Source organism: Melitaea cinxia, chromosome 17 (assembly GCF_905220565.1).
Source record: "Melitaea cinxia chromosome 17, ilMelCinx1.1, whole genome shotgun sequence".
Classification (NCBI taxonomy): Eukaryota; Metazoa; Arthropoda; class Insecta; order Lepidoptera; family Nymphalidae; genus Melitaea; species Melitaea cinxia.
In genome coordinates, this window is record NC_059410.1 from 913,193 (window position 1) to 936,306 (window position 23,114).

Here is a 23,114-nt window from a genome sequence, read left to right on the forward strand (position 1 = left end):
ACATTGTTTACTAAGACACATTTCTCTATCGAGAAGTATAAGCGTAACATAACGGTGTGCGGCAGGTACGCGGAGCAGCGGACCGCTAACGTTGTAGCTAATTCCGTCCCATCTTCACCGCCGACGATTCGCATTGTTCCTATATCGGTATCTCGTGCGTTCACATTAGGGTTCCCAGAACCGGTCTGTTTTTGAAAACCGGAATTTTCGGTACTTTGTCATAACGGAACCGGGATTTCCCGGCTCTATCGGTTCTTATTATTTTTTATTATATAAAGTATATTTGTTAGTCTTTAAAATGGTACTACAATTAGACATTTAGGTAGCGTTTGAATTTTAAGTAATTTTATAAAAGGAAAAAATATTAGAAATAAACAGAATTTAGTTACTGAATCGTCTCTTCGACATTTTGTTTTTCCATTCTTTGTAGTAGAAAATAATAAGTCAATAATTAGTAACATTCACTTGTACAGCTACCGTTATGAATTGACCATGACCATCTTTTTAGGGTAGCGAAACTGCAATTTCGCACATGCTCTAGTGTTATTGCAACGAAAAATTAAAATGGATGCCATTTTGTAGCGAGAGAGATATGAAATTGTGAAAAAGTCGATTTATCGATAAAAATACCTGAAAAATTTCTTAAATATCGGTATGTCGTGTCCGGACAGATTGTATATGTAGGTACTTATATGTCGCGACAGCGTTATTATAACTATCGTCATACACCATTGGCGCGAAAAATGGAATAATCGAGCAAAGAAATTACGTTGTAAATGCCGTTAATCTTCATTTGTAAAGATTTTCACAAATTTCTGTTTTAATCGTGCGACGCGACGCCGACGTCTTGCCCTCTTGACAGCTTAGCGTGACAATGTTGTCAACCTCAGGACGCTGCGTCTACTTCCTTTTTCTTTCTGAATTTATGGCTATGTCCGACATATACATAGTTTTTTTTTAATCATGCGTGAAAAATGTGCACGCATGGATTACAGAATTATAACTTTTCCATTTACGCCCGTTTAAATATAGCCTATGTCACTTAATGATGATGCTACATTCTACAGATGGATCATTAAAAACAAACAAAAAATTAAATTTCACTTTTTTAATATTAGTAAAGATATATTTGTACATACATAAAAAACTTGATTCAAGTCAAATACAGCAGCGGAAAGCTAAAAATATGCCATCATGCTCTAATGTTCATAAGAAATTCTTAGGTTTATTACAGTCTGGAGTCTGGAGTCTAGACTATATATTGTGCTCGCGAAGTACTTTCGACTTAGTGACGGTTCGTTGGGTTTTTAGACATTCCTTGTGTCCTAGAGAAGCTGCATCTTAGATTATAAAAGTGTTACCTAAGAAGACTTTAGTTAGCAATTAAAAATAAAAATTGTGCTTAGAATTATTTGCTTGTGAAATGATTTTTAGAGTAATAGGCTATTTGCTTTTATTAAATTTGTACTTATTTGTGGTAATCAATTTTTGAAGGTATTCGAACATTATTTGTATATTTACATGTAGGTGATTTTTAGAAGTAATTGTTGTTTACAAATGTGAAAAAATCGATTTTAATTTACATCGACATGTAATACAACTTGGGTAGTTGTAAAAGTAGTCAGTTAAATACGCATTATTAGGAATAAATCCAAAAGTACTCGTCAGATCTTGAACAAATTTAAATGGGAACATATGACAAGCACCTTCGACAGCTTTAAATGAAAAAAAAAAAATCATTACATCGATTCACCCACTGAAATGTTATGAGGTAACACACGACCTCGGAAGTCGGAGAACCTCCGACTTTTTTGAAGTCGATCAGAAAAACAGCGTGTTTTGATTTATAAAGTCATTGTAGAATATTGGTCACTTCCTCGTACTTCGATATCGTTCTAAGTAAATTTCTTACCGTATTGTTTTAATGATTGCTCGAGCACCTGCTCACCGTAGCACAAAAACTAGTAAACTGTACGTGAGTACAGGTACGTGGACTGGTTTTGAGTTCCAAGGGCTACCAGACTTATACGAATTAATGGAAGATTGTCTCATGTCATGTTTTGCAGGTAACTGGGAAAGACTGCTTTGCTAATGCATGTAATAATAGGATGTTAATTTGCTAATGTCACAAGGTATAAGATTAAATTCTGAATGTTTATGGGAATTATGGGTGGTTGCATTTTTGAAATTTTTAGGACTTAAATATTGTTTACATTACATAGCTGTATTCTTTTACTCTTTTTAATACAACTAGGATGGCAAACAAGCGTACAGCTCACTTAATGGTAAGCGATTACCGTAGCTTATAGACGTCTGCAAAACGTGAAGCATCGCAAACGCGTTGCCGACCCTTTCCTCAGGAGCTCTGATTTACTCACCACAGGACCATAACACTGGTTTAAAGCATTAATATTTAGCTGTGATCTTCTGTGGGGTCGAGGTACTTCCTAAGTCGTGCTGTTCCAAATTATATATTATTTTCAAAAGAGTAACTGCGGAGTTTCTTGCCGATTCTTCTCTGCAGTATCTACATTCCGAATCGGTGGTAGCTTCACTTTTACAAAAATAATAATTTATTTTTAAAGTTTTAATTTGTAAAATGACGATTCGAAAGTGCTCTTGGAGCCTATTTGAATAAAGCTATTTTTGATTTTGATTTTGATTTTGAGCATGATATTTCCTGCTGTGCGCTACCTATATATAATTACTGTTAAAATGTAAAACTCAACTACCTTTTTTGGAAAAACCAATGCAAATGAAACTAACTACAGAATAATAGAAACGTTTAAACAATCAAACGTGTCATGTTATTGTAACCTGATAATACGATGCTAGTAGAAGGATAATATTTAATAACGTAACTCGGCTAAATCTTCGAACCACGATAACCCTATACCGGTGAAGGTTCGATCGTGCTCTCGGATCCGGTCGGTTTATCTTCAATTCTCATGTTGTGTAAACACGTGGTTCGTTAACCTGCGCCCGCGCTGCTTTGTGCTCGGCGGCGGCTAGGGTTGCCACTTACGAAAATATAACGTTATTTTACAGCATAATTTTAATGAAAAATTTTCGTTTTGAGATATCCATAAATAACTCAAAAAAAAATTTTTCTGCTATTTGTTACGAGCTATGAGATTTTTGGGGCGAAATCACGTGCCTGCATTTGATACTGTTCTATTAAAAAAGAAAAATACAAAAAATCAAAATATTCTTTTTAGTAAATATGACAGCCCCAACAGCGTAAGTCATCTCTATAAACTCTGTATTAATGGATATTTTCTGAACCAACCTTAAAGCCAGTCCTTCGTTCAGGAAATATTCATTCTTGGTACATTCTCCCTTTTTTTGGAAGCACGAAAGATTGAGCAAAGATAAAAGGACTTAAATTTAAAATTATTTATTCTTTAACCTTAAACTGTTTGACAATAAAGGGCCTTCGATAAAATTTTACTGTTTTTATTTTAATTAAAAAAGACTAGATGGCCAGTAAAGAGTTATTCATAGGCTGTATTATATACAGTATTTTACAATTATCGGCATTAATGTTTTATTATATATGTTGCAGTCAGAACTCTTAACCAGTCAAAAGTACTATTGACTAGCGAAATCAGTCAAAAGTACTTTTGACTGGACAAGTTGGTCAAAAGTGGTTTTGACTGAAAATTATTGGTTATTAGTACTTTTGACTGCAAATTCGCGGTTAAAAATACTTTTGACTGACGCTGTCCGTCAAAAGTATTTTTAACTGAAAAAAAGTCAGTCAAAAGCACAATTAACTCGTTAGATGTGAATAAATTTAGTCAAATGATCCTGATAAACCATAATAAATTTATGCCCACGACCTTCTTGCGACTGCATGTCAATCAGATCGACTTGGCAGCGGCTGTTCATTTCAGTGTGCAGGATCGGTTTCTAAACCTGACCCATCCTTTTCTTGCTTTTCTTCCTTTGGCATACTTCGCACATTGATAAATATATATTAATCATTTCTTTTGTAATATTAGCGTACTTTTTTGCCGTTTCATTCTTAAGTCTGTCGCGACCACCATGCCCTATAGAAATATGAGCAGCATCAATAATGTCGTAGATTTCCTCAGCCGGCAAAAATATTTGACAGGTTCTGTGTTTGTAATTAATTTTTTTTATACCACAAACTTCAATTTGTTAAAGCGTTGTAGTCTACTGTACTGTAATGGTGTTTCCTTTTCATTAAATTTCGCTCCTTCCACATCCATTACAAACTTTTTAAATTTTTCTTTTGTCATCACATTGAAATGACTATCTTTCATATCTTCCATCGCTAAAATTCTTTGAAAAACGCCTTCTTTCTTTTCGTAGTCACTCATTTTTGTTCTAATATCAGCACGTTCTCCACTAATAATGAGTAATATAAAACCACTTTTGACGGAATCATTTAGTCAAAAGTACTTTTAACCAGCTTCATTGGGCAAAAGTACTTTTAACTGCTATTTTAGTCAAAAGTATTATTGACTAAAGCAAACGGTCAAAAGTACTTCTGACTGATTTTGTTAGTCAATAGTGCTTTTGACTGGTTAAGAGTTTTGACTGCAACATATATATATTTATGTATGTTCGGGGATAACTCCGTCGTTTATGAACCGATTTTGATAATTCTTTTTTTGTTGGGAAGGAGATATCCCTAGTTTGGTACCATGATAAGGAAACCAGGATCTGATGATGGGATCCCAGAGAAATCGAGGGAAACTCTCGAAAATCCGCATAACTTTTTACTAAATGTACCGATTTCGATGATTTTTAATTTAATCGAAAGCCGATCTTTATCATGTGGTCACATTTAAATTTCATCGAGATCTGATAACAACTTTTGGAGTAATCTTTGATAATGCGTATTTACTTGACTATTTTTTCGTCTACCTACGTTGTAACGTACCTTACGTTGTACGTCTACCTTGTCGATATAATTGAAGTCGGTTTTTCTTCGTTTGCCTGCAAACACAATTATTTACGATTTTACTCGCCGTATTTTTTTTCATACCGCCTTCTATCGTCTCAATGAATAAAATAAAAAAAAGCCTTTAAATTGTCGTATTTAAATTAAGATCCCACGATACCAGAGACTAACACAGAATCATAGATAGTACATGGCGTTTCATTATATAACTATCAGTACCTAAATTATACAATACAATACAGTTTATTATATTCTTCTAAAGATAACGAAATAATGAGTTTATCGAAGCCTATTAAAATGTCAATGACATTGACATTTTACATTTAAACTAGCGGACCCGGCATAGGTTGTCCTGTCCGGAATACAGCCACCCAATTTGATTGCTGACATACCAATATAGCAGCGCCACCTATCGGGTCCAATTTTTGTTAAACCATCCATGAGCCCATAGAAATATGCTTATAAAATTTTAACTAAATCGGTTCAGCCGTTTAGGAGGAGTTCAGTGACAAACACGCAATGAAGAAATATATAATTATATTAAGGTTATTAGTAAAGAAACATCATACTACGTATTGCTACAACCACTCCGGAAGTCAATGTCGTTGAATCCTTCATTGTTTTTCATTTTTATATTCATTCGTACAAAACAAGCAGAAATTTAGTAAATAATATATCAATGTGAAGTGCACCTTATACTAAACCGTATAAGGTTTATTTTACTTTGATTAAAATGTTTCGTAGATATATTTTTAAGTTTGATTTCGTTGTTTGAACATGAATTTGTTTTTGATATACTCGTACGTTAAGTTCATTAACATCGTACGCGACCTTGTCGAGTGACTGCGCATTTGGCGGACGGTGATATTGCGTCTGAATCTAGCGCAGTCAGCAGAAAACTTTGAATAGAAATGACGTCATAATGTCGTACGACGCCTTCGTGATTATTTTAATTTCCTAGGTGTAGTAAGAATCAGCGTATTATTGAGATAATAAATCATAAATAAAAGTACGTAAAAAAGGAAAATAATAAAATAAGACTCAGTAACAACGTTGGTAGTTTAATACAATTGAATAACGTATGTTGAATTGTAATTTTATTAAAGTTATGGACGATTATTTTGGTGTAGCGATGGAAAAGTTCTATTAACACTAACGGTCGAGGCTTAAGTTCGAATGGTTGTTTGTGTATATATTTTTTTCTGGTTAAGGTATGTTCGTTGTGGGTCTCTACCGTATAGCTCTTGGAGACGCGGGCACCAGTTGTGTTCTTTTATGTGCTAACTCATAACATTTTTACTGGGTGTACCGATTTTGATGATTTTATTTTTATTCGAAAGCTGGTGTGTGTCTTGTTGTCCCATTTAAGTAAACTTGAGCGAAATCTGATGAGTAGTTTTCGCTTGTTCCTCATAATGTTTAGTTTTGTACTTGTCGATGTACACAGTCGTTTTTAACCGACTTCCTAAAAAGGAGGAGGTTCTCAATTCGACTGTATTTTTTTATGTATGTTACTTCAGAACTTTTGACTGGGTGGACCGATTTCGACCAAATTTTTTTTAATCGATAGGTGGTGTGTGTCTTTTAGTCACATTTAAATTTAATCGAGATCTGATAACAACTTTTTCAGTAATCTTTAATTCTTGACTACTTTTCGTATAAATACGTAGTTATTACTTGTCGATGTAATAATATAAAGTCGGTTTTTTTTTTCGTTTGCGAGCAAATACAATTATTATTTTTTAAAAAGAAAAAATCCCGTTTTCACTCGAGCAGAACTATATTCCAGATATTACTTTTATTAATAGATAGGTACACGACTTTTAATGAAACGGTTTTTAAATATAGAGAAAATATGTTTAAATATATAAATGAAAGGTCGTATAAAAGATGTGTAATGCTATACACACTGCTATGTTTTCCAGGTCATGGTAAGACACACAAGGACGCGGCGAGCGTCCGCGCCACACACCCGATACCGGCCGCCTGCGGGCTATACTACTTCGAGGTGCGGATCGTGTCCAAGGGTCGGGACGGCTACATGGGCATCGGGCTGTCCGCACACGGGGTCAACATGAACCGATTACCTGGTGAGTGAGGTGTAACCTCCTTTCTTCCTATTTACATATCTTTTGATTTCCGAGTATATTACACCCACAGTACATATGTACTGTGTGGCTACGGTACTAAAGAATATAGTCACCCCCTCTCTTCCTGTGGGTGTCGTAAGAGGCGACTAAGGGATAACACAGTTCCGCTATCACCTTGGAACTTAAAAAGCCGACCGGGTGGCGGGATAACCATCCAACTGCTGGCTTTGAAATACACAGGCCGAAGACGGGGCAGCAGCGTCTTCGGTGCGACAAAGCCAGCCCTGCGGTCACCAACCCGCCTGCCCGGCGTGGTGACTATGGACAAAATACACGAGTTCGCGTTATTTTTGGCGAATATTACACCCATATATATACACACTCTTTTTATATACATTTGATTCTTGATAATGATTTGGTTGAAAGAACTCGCTGCTAAATCATAAAGTTTAGCCTCTAGTACAATTTATTTCTGTGTATAAATATTTTAATGTTTCGGGTACTATTTATTCACACAACACAATTAGAACCGTTTAAAATAATAAAATTACTATTTCTAAAATATTCATGAGTAACCTTCGTTCACAAAATTACAAAGTGACTTAAGAAAGATAAATTTCGATTTTAGATTATTAATTATGTAAAATTAAGTGCCTATTTAACTGTTCTCTTAAGGGAAACCTAGGTTTTTTAAGGTTATAAACATCCAATGGCTATTCGAACGATGATCGATGATGATTAGAAGAGATGGTACACCAACCTGGTATTCAATCCCTGACATTGAAACAGCGGATCTTTGCGTTTTAGTTACGGTGACTGATTCAAATAAGTGCCTGACCTGTACCTCTTTCGTTATATTTTTGTGCAGAAAGTCTTTAATTTTGTTATCTATATCAGTATTATGTCCAGTAGTAATTGGCATTCTGGCAAATGTAATACATTAATACATTTCGCAACTTTAAAATATGTTGTCAAACAAAGGTACTGGCGAAAGTTAGAACTCATAAACATAAGTATTAAGACATTAAATATTATTTCAAGGTTGGGACAAACATTCATATGGCTACCACGGCGACGACGGTCACTCGTTCTGTTCGTCGGGCACGGGTCAGCCTTACGGGCCCACCTTCACCACCGGTGACGTCATTGGCTGCGGCGTCAACCTAGTCGACAACACATGTTTCTACACAAAGAACGGTCACCATCTAGGAATAGCTTTCAGAGGACTGCCGGTAAGTCAATTGTTTACAAATTTTACGATTTTTTTAATACATAAGTTGCTAATAAGCGTACGGTCCGCCTAATGGAAATCATATTTGTTTATGGATGCCAACAACACTAGGAGCAGTGCCAGTGCGTTGAAGACCACACCCCAGACCCTCCCCTGGTGTTCTGGCTAATTTATTCGTTTCAGGAATTCAGCACTACTTTGAGAGTATTATTTAGCTGATGGTGCCAAGACGTTTGCTCTGACGAAGGAACTGGTCCAAAGTTTAAAGTTGCTCAACGTGCAATGGAACGGGCTATGCTTGGGGTCTCTCTCAAAGATAGGATAAGAAATGAGGCTATCCGCAAGAGAACGAAAGTAACCGACATAGCCCATAGAATTAGCATGTTGAAGTGGCAGTGGTCTGGTCACCTGTGTCGCAGGACCGATAGCCGTTGGAGCAGACGTATCTTGGAGTGGAGACTGAGTATTGGCAAACGCAGTGTGGGACGTCCTCTGGCCTGCAGGACCGGCTATCTACGTAAGATTGCTGGTGGCGCTGGATGAGGATATGCGGAAAACAGGGATATCTGGCGTGAACTTAATGAGGCCTATCTCCAGCAGCGGACTGCGATAGGCTGAAGCGATCCTAGGAATCATCCTAGGATAGCTAATGCGTTTGCGATACTTCTGGTGTTGACGCGTTTATAAGCTACGGTAACCGTTTAACACCAGGTAGACAGTACGCATGTAAAAGTAAATGATTAAGAATAAACTATGTAACCTGTATAAAATTTATAGAATAATCTGCATACATGACCTGTCTAAACATAATTATGTCAATTATGTCTTCAGCGAAAATCGAATTAGATATAACTAACCGTTATTGTAACGCCTACCTTGAAATAGAAAAAAAAAATTAAAATAAAAATTGCATGTATTTAGAATAAAAAAAGGACATGGGTTCATAAGCCCGTGGATGTATATGACTTGTAAAAAAAAAACTAACCGTTATTAGTCTATGGCTAGGCTTTAAAGGAAGAATTATGTATTACGTGATTACAAATAGCCTTTGTTTTGTACCGTGTAGTGATAAGAATAATACAATAGAGTATGAAAATAGTACCACCACATAAATAAATGTACATAAGTTCTGTGTATATGTTTTAGTCTATTTACACCGTCTGTGGTGGAGATGAGATCGATTATAAATATCGAAATGTTGTCTTGTGCTATAGGCATGTCTTGTTAGGATTATAATGCACTAACTATGCCTTGCCGTTTTTTTCGTCTAAATCTTATTCAAGTGGGAATTTCTGAGTTAAAAATTTATGAGTATTTAAATAGTTGTATTTTTTGTGAAAGAAGTCGAAGATAAGCCTCCATGTATCTGCGAAAACTATAGCATTTAAATATAAAAAATACACTAAAAATTAACTAACGATTTTTTTTTACATTGAGCGCGCATTCATGGACATGATTACAGGCGGTATTGTTAACATTATCCGGTATCAATTATATGATTGCTTACATAGTGCTAGATAAGCAGAAGTTTATCTTTACTAGACCAATAAACCTCAGACTGAAAAATATTTGTATGTTTATAATGTGTGTGATAGGTCCGACGTGCGGAGTTTATGAATTGTGAACGAAAAATATGTTTATTTCTTTCTCATAAGATATGTTGCTCGGTAGAAAGTCACTTAAGTTACCGAGTCAAACGATCATAATGTCAAACTTTTTCGAAGCATAACCTTCTTTACGCACGTTTGACTTGGGGAGTAAGCTGGTGAATGCGTGACGAGAGCGTTACGAAAAGTGTGACCGGGCGAAGCGAACGGGAGTTGAGAGGGAGATATAAGTTAGTGGAGATAGAAAGAGAGAGAGTTACGTTTCGTTTTTTCTCTCTCGTTTTTTTTTTTTTCATACTACGCTTCGTTTGTCAAGGAGTATACTTCGAAAACATTTTTATGTAACGTGACTAGATTATGTATGTGTCATAATTACAACCTTGTGCCGGTCGGTTCCTCAGCCCAACCTGTACCCGACGGTGGGGCTCCAAACGCCGGGCGAGGTGGTGGACGCGAACTTCGGACAGCAGCCCTTCGTGTTCGACATTGAAGACATGCTGCGGGAGTTAAGGGCCCGCACGCGCCTCGCCATCGACGAGTTCCCGCTGCCCGACGAGCAGGGCCAGTGGCAGCAGGTGTTGCACAGGTATTGCTGTTTTGGACATTGGTCTAATTTTGGTCTAGTCATCAATTTAGGTCCCGCTGCCCGATGAGCAGGATCAGTTGCAGGAGCTGCTGCACAGGTGTCGCCGGGACATTGATCTAATCTTGGTCTAGTCGTTAATTTAGGATGCTGCTGTTGGTTTTACTTATCTGTTACCATATGAAAATTTATCCGTTACCATATGAAAGAGCGTGTAATTACGTCTTTAATTTACTATGAAAGGATTATGATTGTGCAGAAAAACCTTGCTGTAGCTGGTATGTTAAAATAAAATTAAAAAAATGACTAGGATTTTTTAAATCTGGTTATTATGAAAGTATGTGCGCTTGAGCAAAAGAACGCGCCTTATTGGGCGTTATTACCAGGCGTTTAAGGAAGCAATGGCTAGGTGTAGCAAAGCAGAATATGAGATACCAATGATGACCAACTTTGGACTGTGCTAAAAATTATTTAGCTTGGAAAAGACTAAGTCGGAAGGGCTCCTTGGCAATAGCTAGTATTAATTCATGGCAGACAAAAGAATGGTGACTTTTGTTTTCTCTTTTCCTTTTAATAAGAAACTCTTGTCATTTTTTTTTTTAATATATGACAAGGCAAACAAGCGTACGGCTCACCTGATGGTAAGCGATTACCGTAGCTTATAGACGTCTGCAACACCAGAAGCATCGCAAGAGCGTTGCCGACCCCATCCCAAAGTCCCCCCAGGAGCTTACTCACCAACAGAAACAACATTGCTTGAAAATAGTTTTAAAATGTAATTGTGTCATTGCTATATGTAATGTTTTGACGTGTCATCTTGCAGAATGGTGTCGTCGTACCTCGTTCACCACGGCTATTGCAGTACGGCGCAGGCTTTTTCGCGTGCCACCGGGCAGCCCATCGACGAGGACATAGCTTCTATTAAAAATAGACAAAGTTAGTTATTAAAGTGAAACTTATTCGTGAACTTATTCTATCGCTCCAAAATTTTTCATTCATCTATCGCATGTCGTAGGCAGCTGACCGCGGAGTGGGGATAAAGTGAAAGGCGCATGCTAGAGCAGCCAAGACCAAAGGCATAATTCAGACTGACTGTAGCACTTACGAGTCATTAAAATATGTGCTATATTTGAATAATCACTAGAAATTAATACGCAAAAATTTAAACATTTTTGAATATCATATCAAAAATTGACCGCTCCAGCGGGATTCGAACCCGCGTCTCCGACTGACCGTATCGGCGCTCTAGCCAATTAAGCTATGGAACGATGTTAGAATTCCTAATGTGTGGGTACACAAAAATAAAAATCGTACATACGCAAAAATTTTGTACTCCTTTTTACGAAAATTGTGCAGACGGAGGAGTATGAATCGCACACTTATAGTTTATATAAAAAGCAGTGCAGAATGCTTATAATTTTTTAAAATTATGTATAAAAATACATTAAATCAATAATAAAAAAAAACATACATTATACACATGTATTTGACATACACACGCATATGTACTTTTGTTTATTGTTGTAGAAAGACTATAAATAAGTACATAATTATGTCTGTGACAGAGAACCTTAAAAAAAAAAGGTTGTCTGACTCAGTCCAAGAACTTTGAATCTGTCTCTTATAAAGGTTGTAATGGGAGATGGAAATCAAACCATGTCGAATGCTTTAGTAAGACTACTTTATTAATATGTTACTCACGTAATTTATTTTTTATTTTTATTTTTATTTTATTTTATTCTATTTGGAACACCAACAGCACATAAGACATTAAATGAGTGTACAAAATGTACATTTCGACTAAGCCATTTACAGGTATTCGCATATGGTTATTTAAATGATGAGACCATGAAACAATGACAATAAAGCTACAAACAAAACAAAAACAAAACAAAAATCCCTGAAGATGAGGAATGAATGTATTTAAGAATTTGTTGCACCCTCGACGCGGGGGCCGAAGAACTCCAAAGCAAATAATCTACTCACGTTCTGAGGCTTAGTACAGAATAATTCTAATTCGTCACAATTCATTGACAGTTTGTTAAAAAGTTCACTCGCTCGAATAATAAATGAATTGCGGCGGTAATTAGTACTAACTTTAGGAATTGCTAGCGGTTGGGTACATCTAGTTGGTAATCAATACACATATACTTAGGTTTAGGATATATGTATATACGCTAATATAATATAATACGCTATAATGAGCTAATACACTACATCTGGACCTTAACCCAAGATCACCAGCTTAGAAACGAGGCACGTGTTGCAGGGATATCGAAGCTGGTGCTGTCGGGGCGCGTGGGCGAGGCGGTGGAGGCGGCGCGGCGGCTGTACCCCGGCCTGCTGGAGCGGGACGGCGAGCTGCTGCTGCTGCTCAAGTGCCGCCAGTTCGTGGAGATGGTCAACGGCTCCGACTCGCAGGTATCGTACCTGCAGTTGCTGACGATTTGTATTTCCAGAGGACGTGTGCAGGATTTTTTTTTTGGCTAGTGTTAATTTGGTCCTTCGAGCCTTTGGGTCTTGATTGTATTTTGAATTTCATTAATGGTAAAAACTTTTGATTCGGTTTTGAATCATTATAACTTCCGTGTTCGCGGTAAGTTCCGTAGGATCGAGTGTTCAGTGACTGTGAAAGTTGAAAACTTATATTGGGGGAGAAGATATTTAATTTTTGTAAATCCAAGACAGTTTATAAAGGTTATGTATATATTATCGGCAGTCGCTGTGCGAGGAGGCTGTAGATGGCGAGTGCGCGGGGGTGGAGGGCGCGGAGGGCGACAGCAACGGCGTCGCCACCTCCGTCATCTCGCACACCGGCCGCGCGCCGCCGCTGCCCGCCAACGGGGACCTCGCGCCGCACACCAACGGTACACACACGCGCACAGACACACAGACACACAGACACACGCACACAACGTCGCCACCTCCGTCATCTCGCACACCGGCCGCGCGCCGCCGCTGCCCGCCAACGGGGACCTCGCGCCGCACACCAACGGTACACACACGCGCACAGACACACAGACACACAGACACACGCACACAACGTCGCCACCTCCGTCATCTCGCACACCGGCCGCGCGCCGCCGCTGCCCGCCAACGGGGACCTCGCGCCGCACACCAACGGTACACACACGCGCACAGACACACAGACACACAGACACACGCACACAACGTCGCCACCTCCGTCATCTCGCACACCTGTGTTATACGTTTCAGTCTGTAATATCCCACTACTGGCATAGGCCTCTTTGCCCATGTAAGATAAGGATCAGAGCTTAATCCACCACGCTGCTCAATGCTGGTTGGCGGATATATTCCCTACTATGAGTAACGATCGCTATCAGGTGTACATGATAACAACCGTGACCGATGGCTTAACGTGCTCTTCGAGACACAGGGGGAGATCCACAAGGACTGCACAAACGCCCACAGGCCACGGCAAACATCTGCATGGCCAATACAAATGTTGTCTGTGGCAGCGCAACAGCCACAAAGCCTTGACTGTTGCGCCAACGCGTCGTCATGTCTGTGTTATACATATTTAAGTTATTGATGCATCATCCTAATTGTATAAATATAAGTACGAGCTTTTACTTTAAAATATTATTATTAAACATTTCGCAGGTGTGTCGGAGAGCACAGACACAGATCTACGACATAATTGCGACGTCGACATGGCGCCCGCCGCTAACGGAGCCCACGAAGGTACGTTACACATTACTCTCTCTTACCTGACTCTTTCACCACTCTCCTACTACTCTTACTCCTTATATAAATATCTTATGATTTATAACTTATGATATCACAGAGTAAATATAGTAAATTGTAAGAGAAATATTTGTTTTTAATATAAATAAACATGATTATGACGAATTATATTATAATTAATATTTCAAATAATAATTATTGTTTGTAATATGATATAAATATTACTTATTAAACAGTCTTATGATATATTTCTTTAAATGTAATATTAATTTTATGTAAATATAATTATTTTGGATTATTTTTTATTTGCTCGTCATTTCATCCATTATCTGTTTGAAATATTTATATATATAAAAAAAGTTTTATTTTTAACGTTATTTTATTTTATCATATTTCGATATTATTTGCTCGTTGCTTTTTAGTTTTGCACCAAATATTTCTAAATCAATTAACAATTACACTGGTAGGCTCGAAAAGATCTGCCAGAATTTGGACAAAATATTTCCTTGGAAAATTTGTCCTACTTACAAACAGGTGTATATTTTCCGGCATTTGGAAAAAATAACGATTTAAGGTTGAGTTAACGTAACGGCTACTAATAAAAGTTTTTCTAACATATAAAAATATAGCTTTCGAGATATTTATTCATATGACAAGCATGTAGATGCTATGTCGTAAACGCCTAAGTCCATAGTTGATAATTTTGAACAGGAAACTTAGATCATCCAAATAAACCGATTTCAAAGAGATTGTACACCACTAAAACAGCAAAAATTGTAATGTAAAAAAGACGATCATATCACTAGAAAAATAATTTCTTTCAAAAAAAAATTTGTTTACGCCATGGGGAAATAGTACAAAGATTGATTTGAAAATAAATAAAATTATGGTCTCCATAACAATTTTCAGAGTATTTTTTTTCTGAAACTTAATTGAAATCAAAATCAAAATAGCTTTATTCAAATAGGCTTCAAAAGCACCTTCTTCTTTCAATTTGTATAATCGTCATAATACAAATTAAAAATTTAATTATTGTTGATGACTACCCAAACGACTAAACTTCCCACCAGCTTCAGCTGTAAATGACGAAGTTCTCAGGTATCAACCATAAAATAATGACCAAATTGAGTACCACTTTTGAAATCGGTTAGATTATATATTTCTAAGTAGCAGTAACAATGATTTTTGGACCTAGGTGTTTCATAAATTAGATCCGTTCTAAGTAAAGTAGGATGCATGTTAGCTTCTTATGCCTGATTTAACCTTAGGGTGTCCACGTCGCCACATAGTTTTGCATTTGGCTTTTTTTTATAATTATTTCGCGTGGAAAACGCTTGGGCATGACTTTTGTGGAACAGGTCGAAATTTTTCGTTTTTGGTCTGCTTCACTAAAGTTTTGGTTAGATGATGCAGTGACTGCGATATGTCATTTTCTGGTTTACATGAGTCGGTTCTGCTCGACAAACAAGAATCATACATACAAAGAACTATTTGATTTGTGTTTGATTTGAGTCGCTAGAAGATCACTAGAAGACGGTTTTCCGATTTTTGGTCAACTGTCTTTTTTCGGGCCGCAGACGTCCATCAGATCCCGAATAAGATTATAACCAATTTTTGTGGATACACAAAATGAGAATGGGATATACGTAGTGACTATGAACAGCAACTGAATTTTTAATATGATATATTTTTTTCGGATTACGCTTACGTCTATTTCGAGACTATGCTAAATCTAGTAGCATTAAACAATCGTGCGAACAAACAAAAGTTAAAAAGCGTATCGCGGTCGCTGTGTCGCGCGAGGGGGTTGTGCTGGGTTGCGGGGAGGGGGGGGGGGGGGGGGCGGTCTGGCAGCGCGTTGTGGGTTGTAGGTGAGGAGCTCCCGCTGGTGAAGGGCATGCCCGGCGTCACGGCCTGCGTCGCCGCGCTCTTCACCTGCAGACCCGGTGCGTACCGACTGCGTTCCGACTGCGTTCTTACTGCGTTCCGACTGCGTCTTACTGCGTACTCAGTGCGGACGCGAACGTTACGACTCAGTATTCTTTCGTCGCAACTTTGATTTTTTTCTCACGCTTTGTATGCTTATCGGTCATGTACTCTTGTTTCGTAGTATTTTTTGCCATTCCATGTCTTGTTTTTTATTTCGATGTCTTTTTTGCACGTTACCTGTAACTATTTTTTTATTTTTTATTTTATTTTGGTTTTTTCGGTAGATCTTTCTAAAGTAACGTTCCTTTTCCCGTTGATTTTCTTTGCACGCACGTTAAGTATATTTCTTGACTAATATCACTTGATCAACATCTACGATCGCAAAAAAAAAAATCCAATAAAATTAAATTTGATGCAAATATTTTACCGAAAACCTTTCATAATCGCAGAGTCGTCTTCAAGAAATATCACTAATGTAACGAACGATTCAGAAATGATTCGTTAATATTTTGAAATGTCACAATGAGCGAATGACGATCACGTTAGAAAAATTCTGAAAGAAATTTCTGACGTCATCAAACCAGTCCACTCCACTACATATGTTTTATTGACATCATGACATACAAGTTATCTGACGCGATTTTCTTTGTTTGTGTAATGCACTTTTGTTTTGTTAACGTTCACAATATCTTGATTTTATTGCACTTATTAATTTTTTATTATTTCTTAAATATCAAGAAATTTAAGGTATGTAAGGTTAAGTATTATTCTTGATAATTTTATAGATTTTAGAAGAGAACGTATTATTTTCTTCTTTTCCTATTTTTATTCGTATTTTTTTTGTTTCTGCATGGTGTGTGTATAAAGATAAAATTCTGTGCTGTAAAGTGGAGAATTACGATAAAATGTACTTAAGAAGCTTACTTTAATAAGGTTTCTAGGTAAAGTTGATTCCTATGTACATTGCCTAAAAAAATATACTCTTTACGCTATGTTTTATGCATAGTTGTTTTACTTAATGACATAGACGTGTTCGGATGAAAATAATATAAATTAATTACTATAAAAGCTGATGTTCTAAAGTTCTTGAAAAAGAAAGTTAAAAAAATATACTTTCCAGCACATATGCGAGAGTGATATTTGACGCCAAAGATTGTTATACAAGGTGTTCGACTCTTAACTTCCTTCAAATGGTAAACACTCTGTAGGTGTAATAGAACACGTTTCGTGTGAAAAAACTTCCTAGCCCATATTTGAATTTGACTTTGTTTAAATAGACGAGCTACTTTGATAGACTCGTTCCGCATGATACCTTTCTTGAGTGTGTAAGCACGGCTATAATTTACAATGAAAAACATTTAACGATAAAAGAATTCGTTTCCATAAGGTTCTGTAAGTTGTATGCGACAGTTACTATTAATATTTCACTTTATATACGTTTTTTTGGGGTTGAGAAAAATGGAATAGAACGGTTATGCAGAAGTACGTTGCCAGAGAAGCTTGGATATAAAGACAAAATAAAATTTAAAATCGGGGCTAGGATTTTTTTCACTTGGAACGATATCTATAACACCTACAGAACCCCCCATTTGAAGGAACGCAGTTACGAGTCGCCTATATATGTATATACCTTACATTGTTACCTAATGCTTCACCAGTCATGTGGCTTGTTCATTAATTTTTTTAGTCTATGACACTCCATATAACCATACATATTTAATAAAATGATTTGCATGTAATAAACATATGGCTTCATATTTATATACGAGATAATTGTACATACTGTTGTGTATATATTATGGTACTAACTTGATATGTACTTATATGTATTTCATTTAATAATATATTAATCTGCTTTCCTTCGAGAATGTTAACTGATGAGTTTGTGATGTTTCTGTTATTTATAGAATATTCGAGAAGTATCAAATATCACGCGTCCATGTATTCACGATTATTCCAATCATACGTTCACAGTGTACTGTTTGTCAGCCATTACTAACTTCATAATGGATTACTCAAATATTCAATGCAATAGACATAATAAGCGCTTTCAATGTTTGGTCTAAAATTATTTATTACAAAAGTGTGTATTTGATGCGGAGCATAATAGCTAAATTTTGCCAATTATTGGCAATTAAAAATTGCCCAAAAACGGTTGAGTAATTTTAGATCAAACTTGATTGTTTGTCGGAACGGTCGTGTAGTATATTGTGTGTACAGAGGGCGAAGGTTGCGGTTCGAGGGCGTCTGTGGAGCGAATGCTTGCCTTCGGTCGCGATTTGTACGCCATGAGCCAGGACCTGAAGCCAGACCATTACCTCAAGTCTATGCTGGAAGTAAGTTGTTTTTTTTTTTGTTCTGACCGGAAATCACTAATCCCTAGTAAAGTATGCGCCAAAATGGGATGGTTAGAAGATAGGCAAATTTTTAAACAATTTAGCAAATAATCAATAATTTTTTTATTTATATTTTATTGTACGCCACAAATATATTACAAAGAAAGCATAAAGATAGGCACAGACTGTGAAGGACAAAGGGGGGGACTTAGGGTTAGTTAGCCATTTCGTCCAGACAACCCAAAAATTTCATTTTCCTCGGAAGGGGAAGAAAAGCTAATCAGGATTTAATCAGTCTCCTCGATCTTGGAGATAAATCTTTTAATGTTTTTCTATTTAATGGTTTCCGTATAGTTCACTTTATTTAATATTGATTATAGTTTTTTTTTTTTGAGAATGACGAAATGTGAAATTCCGGGCTGGGAAATTTCGTCTTTATTGTAAATGTGGGACAAGTTTTTACAAAGTTACCAATTCGATTTGAATGTTATTAAATCGTTGATTGATCATTGAGATTTTACCTTGCGCAGGATGCGTTTAGCTTGCTGGCATATAGCAACCCATGGGATAGCCCTAACGGCTGGCAGTTGGAGCCCGTATGGCGCGAGCCTGTCTGCGAGGCCTTCAACGCGGCTATCTTGGGTGAGTGTTATTACGGCTTTGCGATGTGGGTTGGTTGATATATTCCCTACTATGAGTGACGATCGCTATCAGGTGTACACGATAAGAACCGGGAGCGACGGTTTAACGTGCTCTCCGAGGCACTGTGGGGAGACCTACGAGGACTGACGTCCAGATTGGAATTAAATTATTATTTAACTGAGGTAGGGCACAGCAGGAATTACTTGTTCAGAATATGGAGCAGCCCGACTGGGGTAGTACCTTGACCTTACAGAAGATCACAGCAAAATAATACTGTTTTCAAGCAGTATTGTGTTCCTGTTGGTGAGTAAGGTGACCAGAGCTCCTGGGGGGATTGGGGATTGGGTCGGCAATGTGCTTGCGATGCTTCTGGTGTTACAGGTGTTTATAAGCTACAGTAATCGCTTACCATTAGGTGAGCCGTACGTTTGTTTGCCGACCTTAACGTTTCAGCTTGTAATATCCCACTACTGGGCATAGGCCTCTTTACCCATGTAGGAGAAGGATCAGAGCTTAATCCACCACGCTGCTTCAATGCGGGTTGGCGGATATATTCCCTACTATGAGTAACGATCGCTATCAGGTGTATATGATAACGACCGGGACCGACGGCTTAACGTGCTATCCGAGGCACGGTGGGGTGGCCCACAAGGACTGCACAAACACCCAGACCACGGCAAACACCTGTATGGCCAATACAAATGTTTGTCACGTGCGGGGATCGAACCCGCAACCACCAGCGCAACAGATACAATCCATGGCTGTAATCGTTGCGCCAACGCGGCGTCACTGCCGACTTAGTGACATAAAAAAAAAATGAAAATAAATAAATATTAAGATAAATATCCATTGGGAGCGGTAATCGAATTCGCAACCGTGGGCGCGTTAGACCAGAGCGGTCGTCCGTAAAGAGAGAAGCTTACGTGAGGGGTGGTGCGCAGAGTGGCAGGGGCTGCCGGCCGTGTCGCCGGTGGAGGCGTGCGCGGCGCACGCGGCCGAGCTGCTGCGGCGCATGGCGCGCGCCTCGCTCGGCGCCGTGGCCTTCGCCGACCTGCCCGCGCTGCTGCGCCGCTGACGCTAGCCGGCCCCCCGGGACACCAATAGACGGCTCGGCTACTTCTGCTATCAATATTGTCATCTGAGAGATTTGCCCATTAAAATTACATCCATCCCCATAACAAAATCGTACGATTGCTCAAAGTTTTTTTTTTCTAGAATTTTCTGCGAAAGATTTGCCATTTGGGCCAAGTTGGATTGGCCATTCCTCAAATACGTGGCTATTCATATTGTCATCGGAGAGATTTGCCCATTAAAAATTACATCCATCCCATAACAAAATCGTGCGATTGCTCAAAGTTTTTTCTTTCTAGAATTTTCGGCGAAAAGTTTGCCATTTGGGCAAGTTGGCAAGTTGGATCTTTCCTCAAATACGCGATAGTACAATAGGCAAATACGTGAATCTCGAACGCTCGAACCGTACTATCGACCACCTCTGATAATATTTTGATAGCCCAAATCTCTCACCTCCTAAACGGGACACTTAGACGGCTCGGCTACTTCCGCTATTCACATTGTCATCTGAGAGATTTGCCAATTAAAAATTACATCCATCCCATAACATAATCGTGCGATTGCTCAAAGTTTTTTTTTTCTAGAATTTTCTGCGAAAGATTTGCCATTTGGGCCAAGTTGGATCTTTCCTCAATTACCTGATAGTACAATAGGCAGATACGCGAATCTCGAACCCTCGAACCGTACTATCGACCACCTCTGATAATATTTTGATAGCCCAAATCTCTCACCTCCTAAAGCTTCCTTCCTAAGTGAGATAATTATAACCTAGCGTTGTGTGTCTGTCGTTGTGAAATATCAAATGTAGCGGCAATGTCTTTAACATTTACATCGAACATTTAAATGTTTAAATAAATCAGATTGACTGTAAATTTGTCTGTGCTGCATAATCTTTGTCGAGTTTATCTGATTGTTGATTTTAATTTTTTTTTTAAATTACTTTTCATTTCCATCAAAAGAAATAAACCTGACTCGTGATTTTAAAACGCTCGATTCGTCACATTAGCCTATCGCAGTCCACTGCTGGACATAATCCTCCACAAGTTCGCGCCGAAAAATGGCGTGAACTCATGTGTGTTGCCCATAGTCACCACGCTGGGCAGGCGGATTGGTGACCCAATACTCGATCGCTAAATGCCAATTTGAATAATCTTGTGGCATTATCAAACCGAAGCTTTGAAAGTATTTGAGCGACTCTCAATACATTTGATTAATTTTCAAAATTCTTCGCATTCTTTGGGAGGTTCAGATGAACTATCAAGTGGAGGGGCATTTTATTGTAATATATATCAATATAATGAATTTAACGTAGAGCTTATGTCGTTGTAAATAAAAATCAATTTCCCTTAGCAATTGTTACGCACAGACGATGCCTTAGTGTCAAATATTGTAGAGCCAACCAACCCGAAGTTTTAACAAATGATCCGATGCTGTTAAGGCTCGCTTTTGCTTCGAAAGATTTAAACCACTAACGAGGGTAGAACGAAAACTGGCATCTTAGAAATTTAAAAAATTAAAAAATAAAATGAATAACAATAATACTTAGATTTTCTATTTTGTTTAACGAAATCAATTTGATATGTACGCTATAGGGAGCATAATTACGTGCACTTTAAATAAGTTAGTTTTAGATTGTAACGTCTGCTTAACGCACGCAATTATGATCCTAATGGTATCATGACATAAGTGATCTTGTAGTGTCGTAATGTTACGTCAGGCTCTCGTTCAGGTTCGGAGCGACGTGGTCAATACATAATATAAATATATAAAGTGTGCTCGTGTAACGATAACGGACGTTGTGATAATAAAGTTTTATTTGAGAACTTCGAATGTAGTGTATTACGTGACGTGGATGGACTATGCGTTGTGTATATTGTCAGCGTATATTATAAATATATATAGATGTATAACATAACATTGTAAACGGTTACCTGGCACTCGACGTTTGATCTTTACGAGATTTTAATATTAAACGTAATATCGTGTCGTCGACGTCTCGTAAGGTTCGAAACGTATTCGAACAATGTTTTTCGACGATTGTGAAAAATGTTGTTCATTATTGTTTACCGACGATCATCGGTCGATGTGAAAGACTTATAAGTGCCAGCCCGCAACCTAACGTAGAATTATGGATTCGAGATCGTTGCGTGTAGAAATGATTAAGATGTATTAATTAAAAAAATTGAAACGTCACCGCTTTTAGACTATGGACGTTTTTACCAGCCGCCATTTTGAAATTTTGCGTCTTGATATTTTTGTCGTGTGTCAGTGGTTTCTGTAATCTAAAAGCAGTGATCAAGACCTAACGGTCCAAGCATAACGGACAGACTTACATAACAAAAATCTTCGAATCAAACATTATTAGTATTGTCTTTTTTTTAATGATAATATTTTTGTATCTGTGGATCGAGGCGTCGTTGTTTACGGTTTGTGTTTAATTGTTAATATGTGTATTGTGATCTTTTTGTGTGTGAGTCTGTCCGGGAGGCGGCGCTCGACGTCAGCTGTGGCTCTGTAAAGATGATTCTACAATATTGTTCTTATACTGTATTGTTTTCTTTTTTTAATAATATATTGTGTTTAAATGGTGTTCTTGAAGTTTTATTATAACCTTACCAAATACAGGTAACAAATAAAAAATAATACATATTATAATATGATTTATTGAATTAATCTGTGGACGCTCTACTGCTGGATCAAGGTCCTTTTTTACACACATATTTATGTATAGTAGAAGAGTTGGAATAATTGTGTTGTGTTTGCTCGCAAACGAAACAAAAACAAACCAACTTCAATTACATCGACAAGTAATACCACGTAAGTAGACGAAAAAGTAGTCAAGTAAATACGCGTTATAAAAGATACCTCAAAAAGTTAGCATCAGATCTCGAACAATTTTAAATGGAACAATATGACCAGTAGCAGCTTTCAGTTAAAACAAGAAACATCAAAATCGGCACACCCAGTGAAAAGTAATCCCTAAT

The 23,114-nt window shown here is 37.6% G+C and overlaps 1 protein-coding gene across 1 annotated transcript in view; it reads left to right on the forward strand.

Annotated features, from left to right (window-relative positions):
• The window catches only part of LOC123661775 (ran-binding protein 9), a 54,668-nt gene extending 34,409 nt beyond the window's left edge, over positions 1 to 20,259 (forward strand). Inside the window, exons 2-11 of the mRNA XM_045596714.1 lie at positions 6,859 to 7,023; positions 8,065 to 8,255; positions 10,263 to 10,447; positions 11,268 to 11,380; positions 12,714 to 12,865; positions 13,164 to 13,311; positions 14,069 to 14,149; positions 18,302 to 18,417; positions 18,948 to 19,059; positions 20,001 to 20,259. Of these exons, the coding sequence (XP_045452670.1) occupies positions 6,859 to 7,023; positions 8,065 to 8,255; positions 10,263 to 10,447; positions 11,268 to 11,380; positions 12,714 to 12,865; positions 13,164 to 13,311; positions 14,069 to 14,149; positions 18,302 to 18,417; positions 18,948 to 19,059; positions 20,001 to 20,134 (1,397 nt within the window). The 3' untranslated portion in view covers positions 20,135 to 20,259. The remainder of the gene's footprint in view (positions 1 to 6,858; positions 7,024 to 8,064; positions 8,256 to 10,262; positions 10,448 to 11,267; positions 11,381 to 12,713; positions 12,866 to 13,163; positions 13,312 to 14,068; positions 14,150 to 18,301; positions 18,418 to 18,947; positions 19,060 to 20,000) is intronic.
• The last annotated feature ends 2,855 nt before the right edge of the window (positions 20,260 to 23,114 follow it).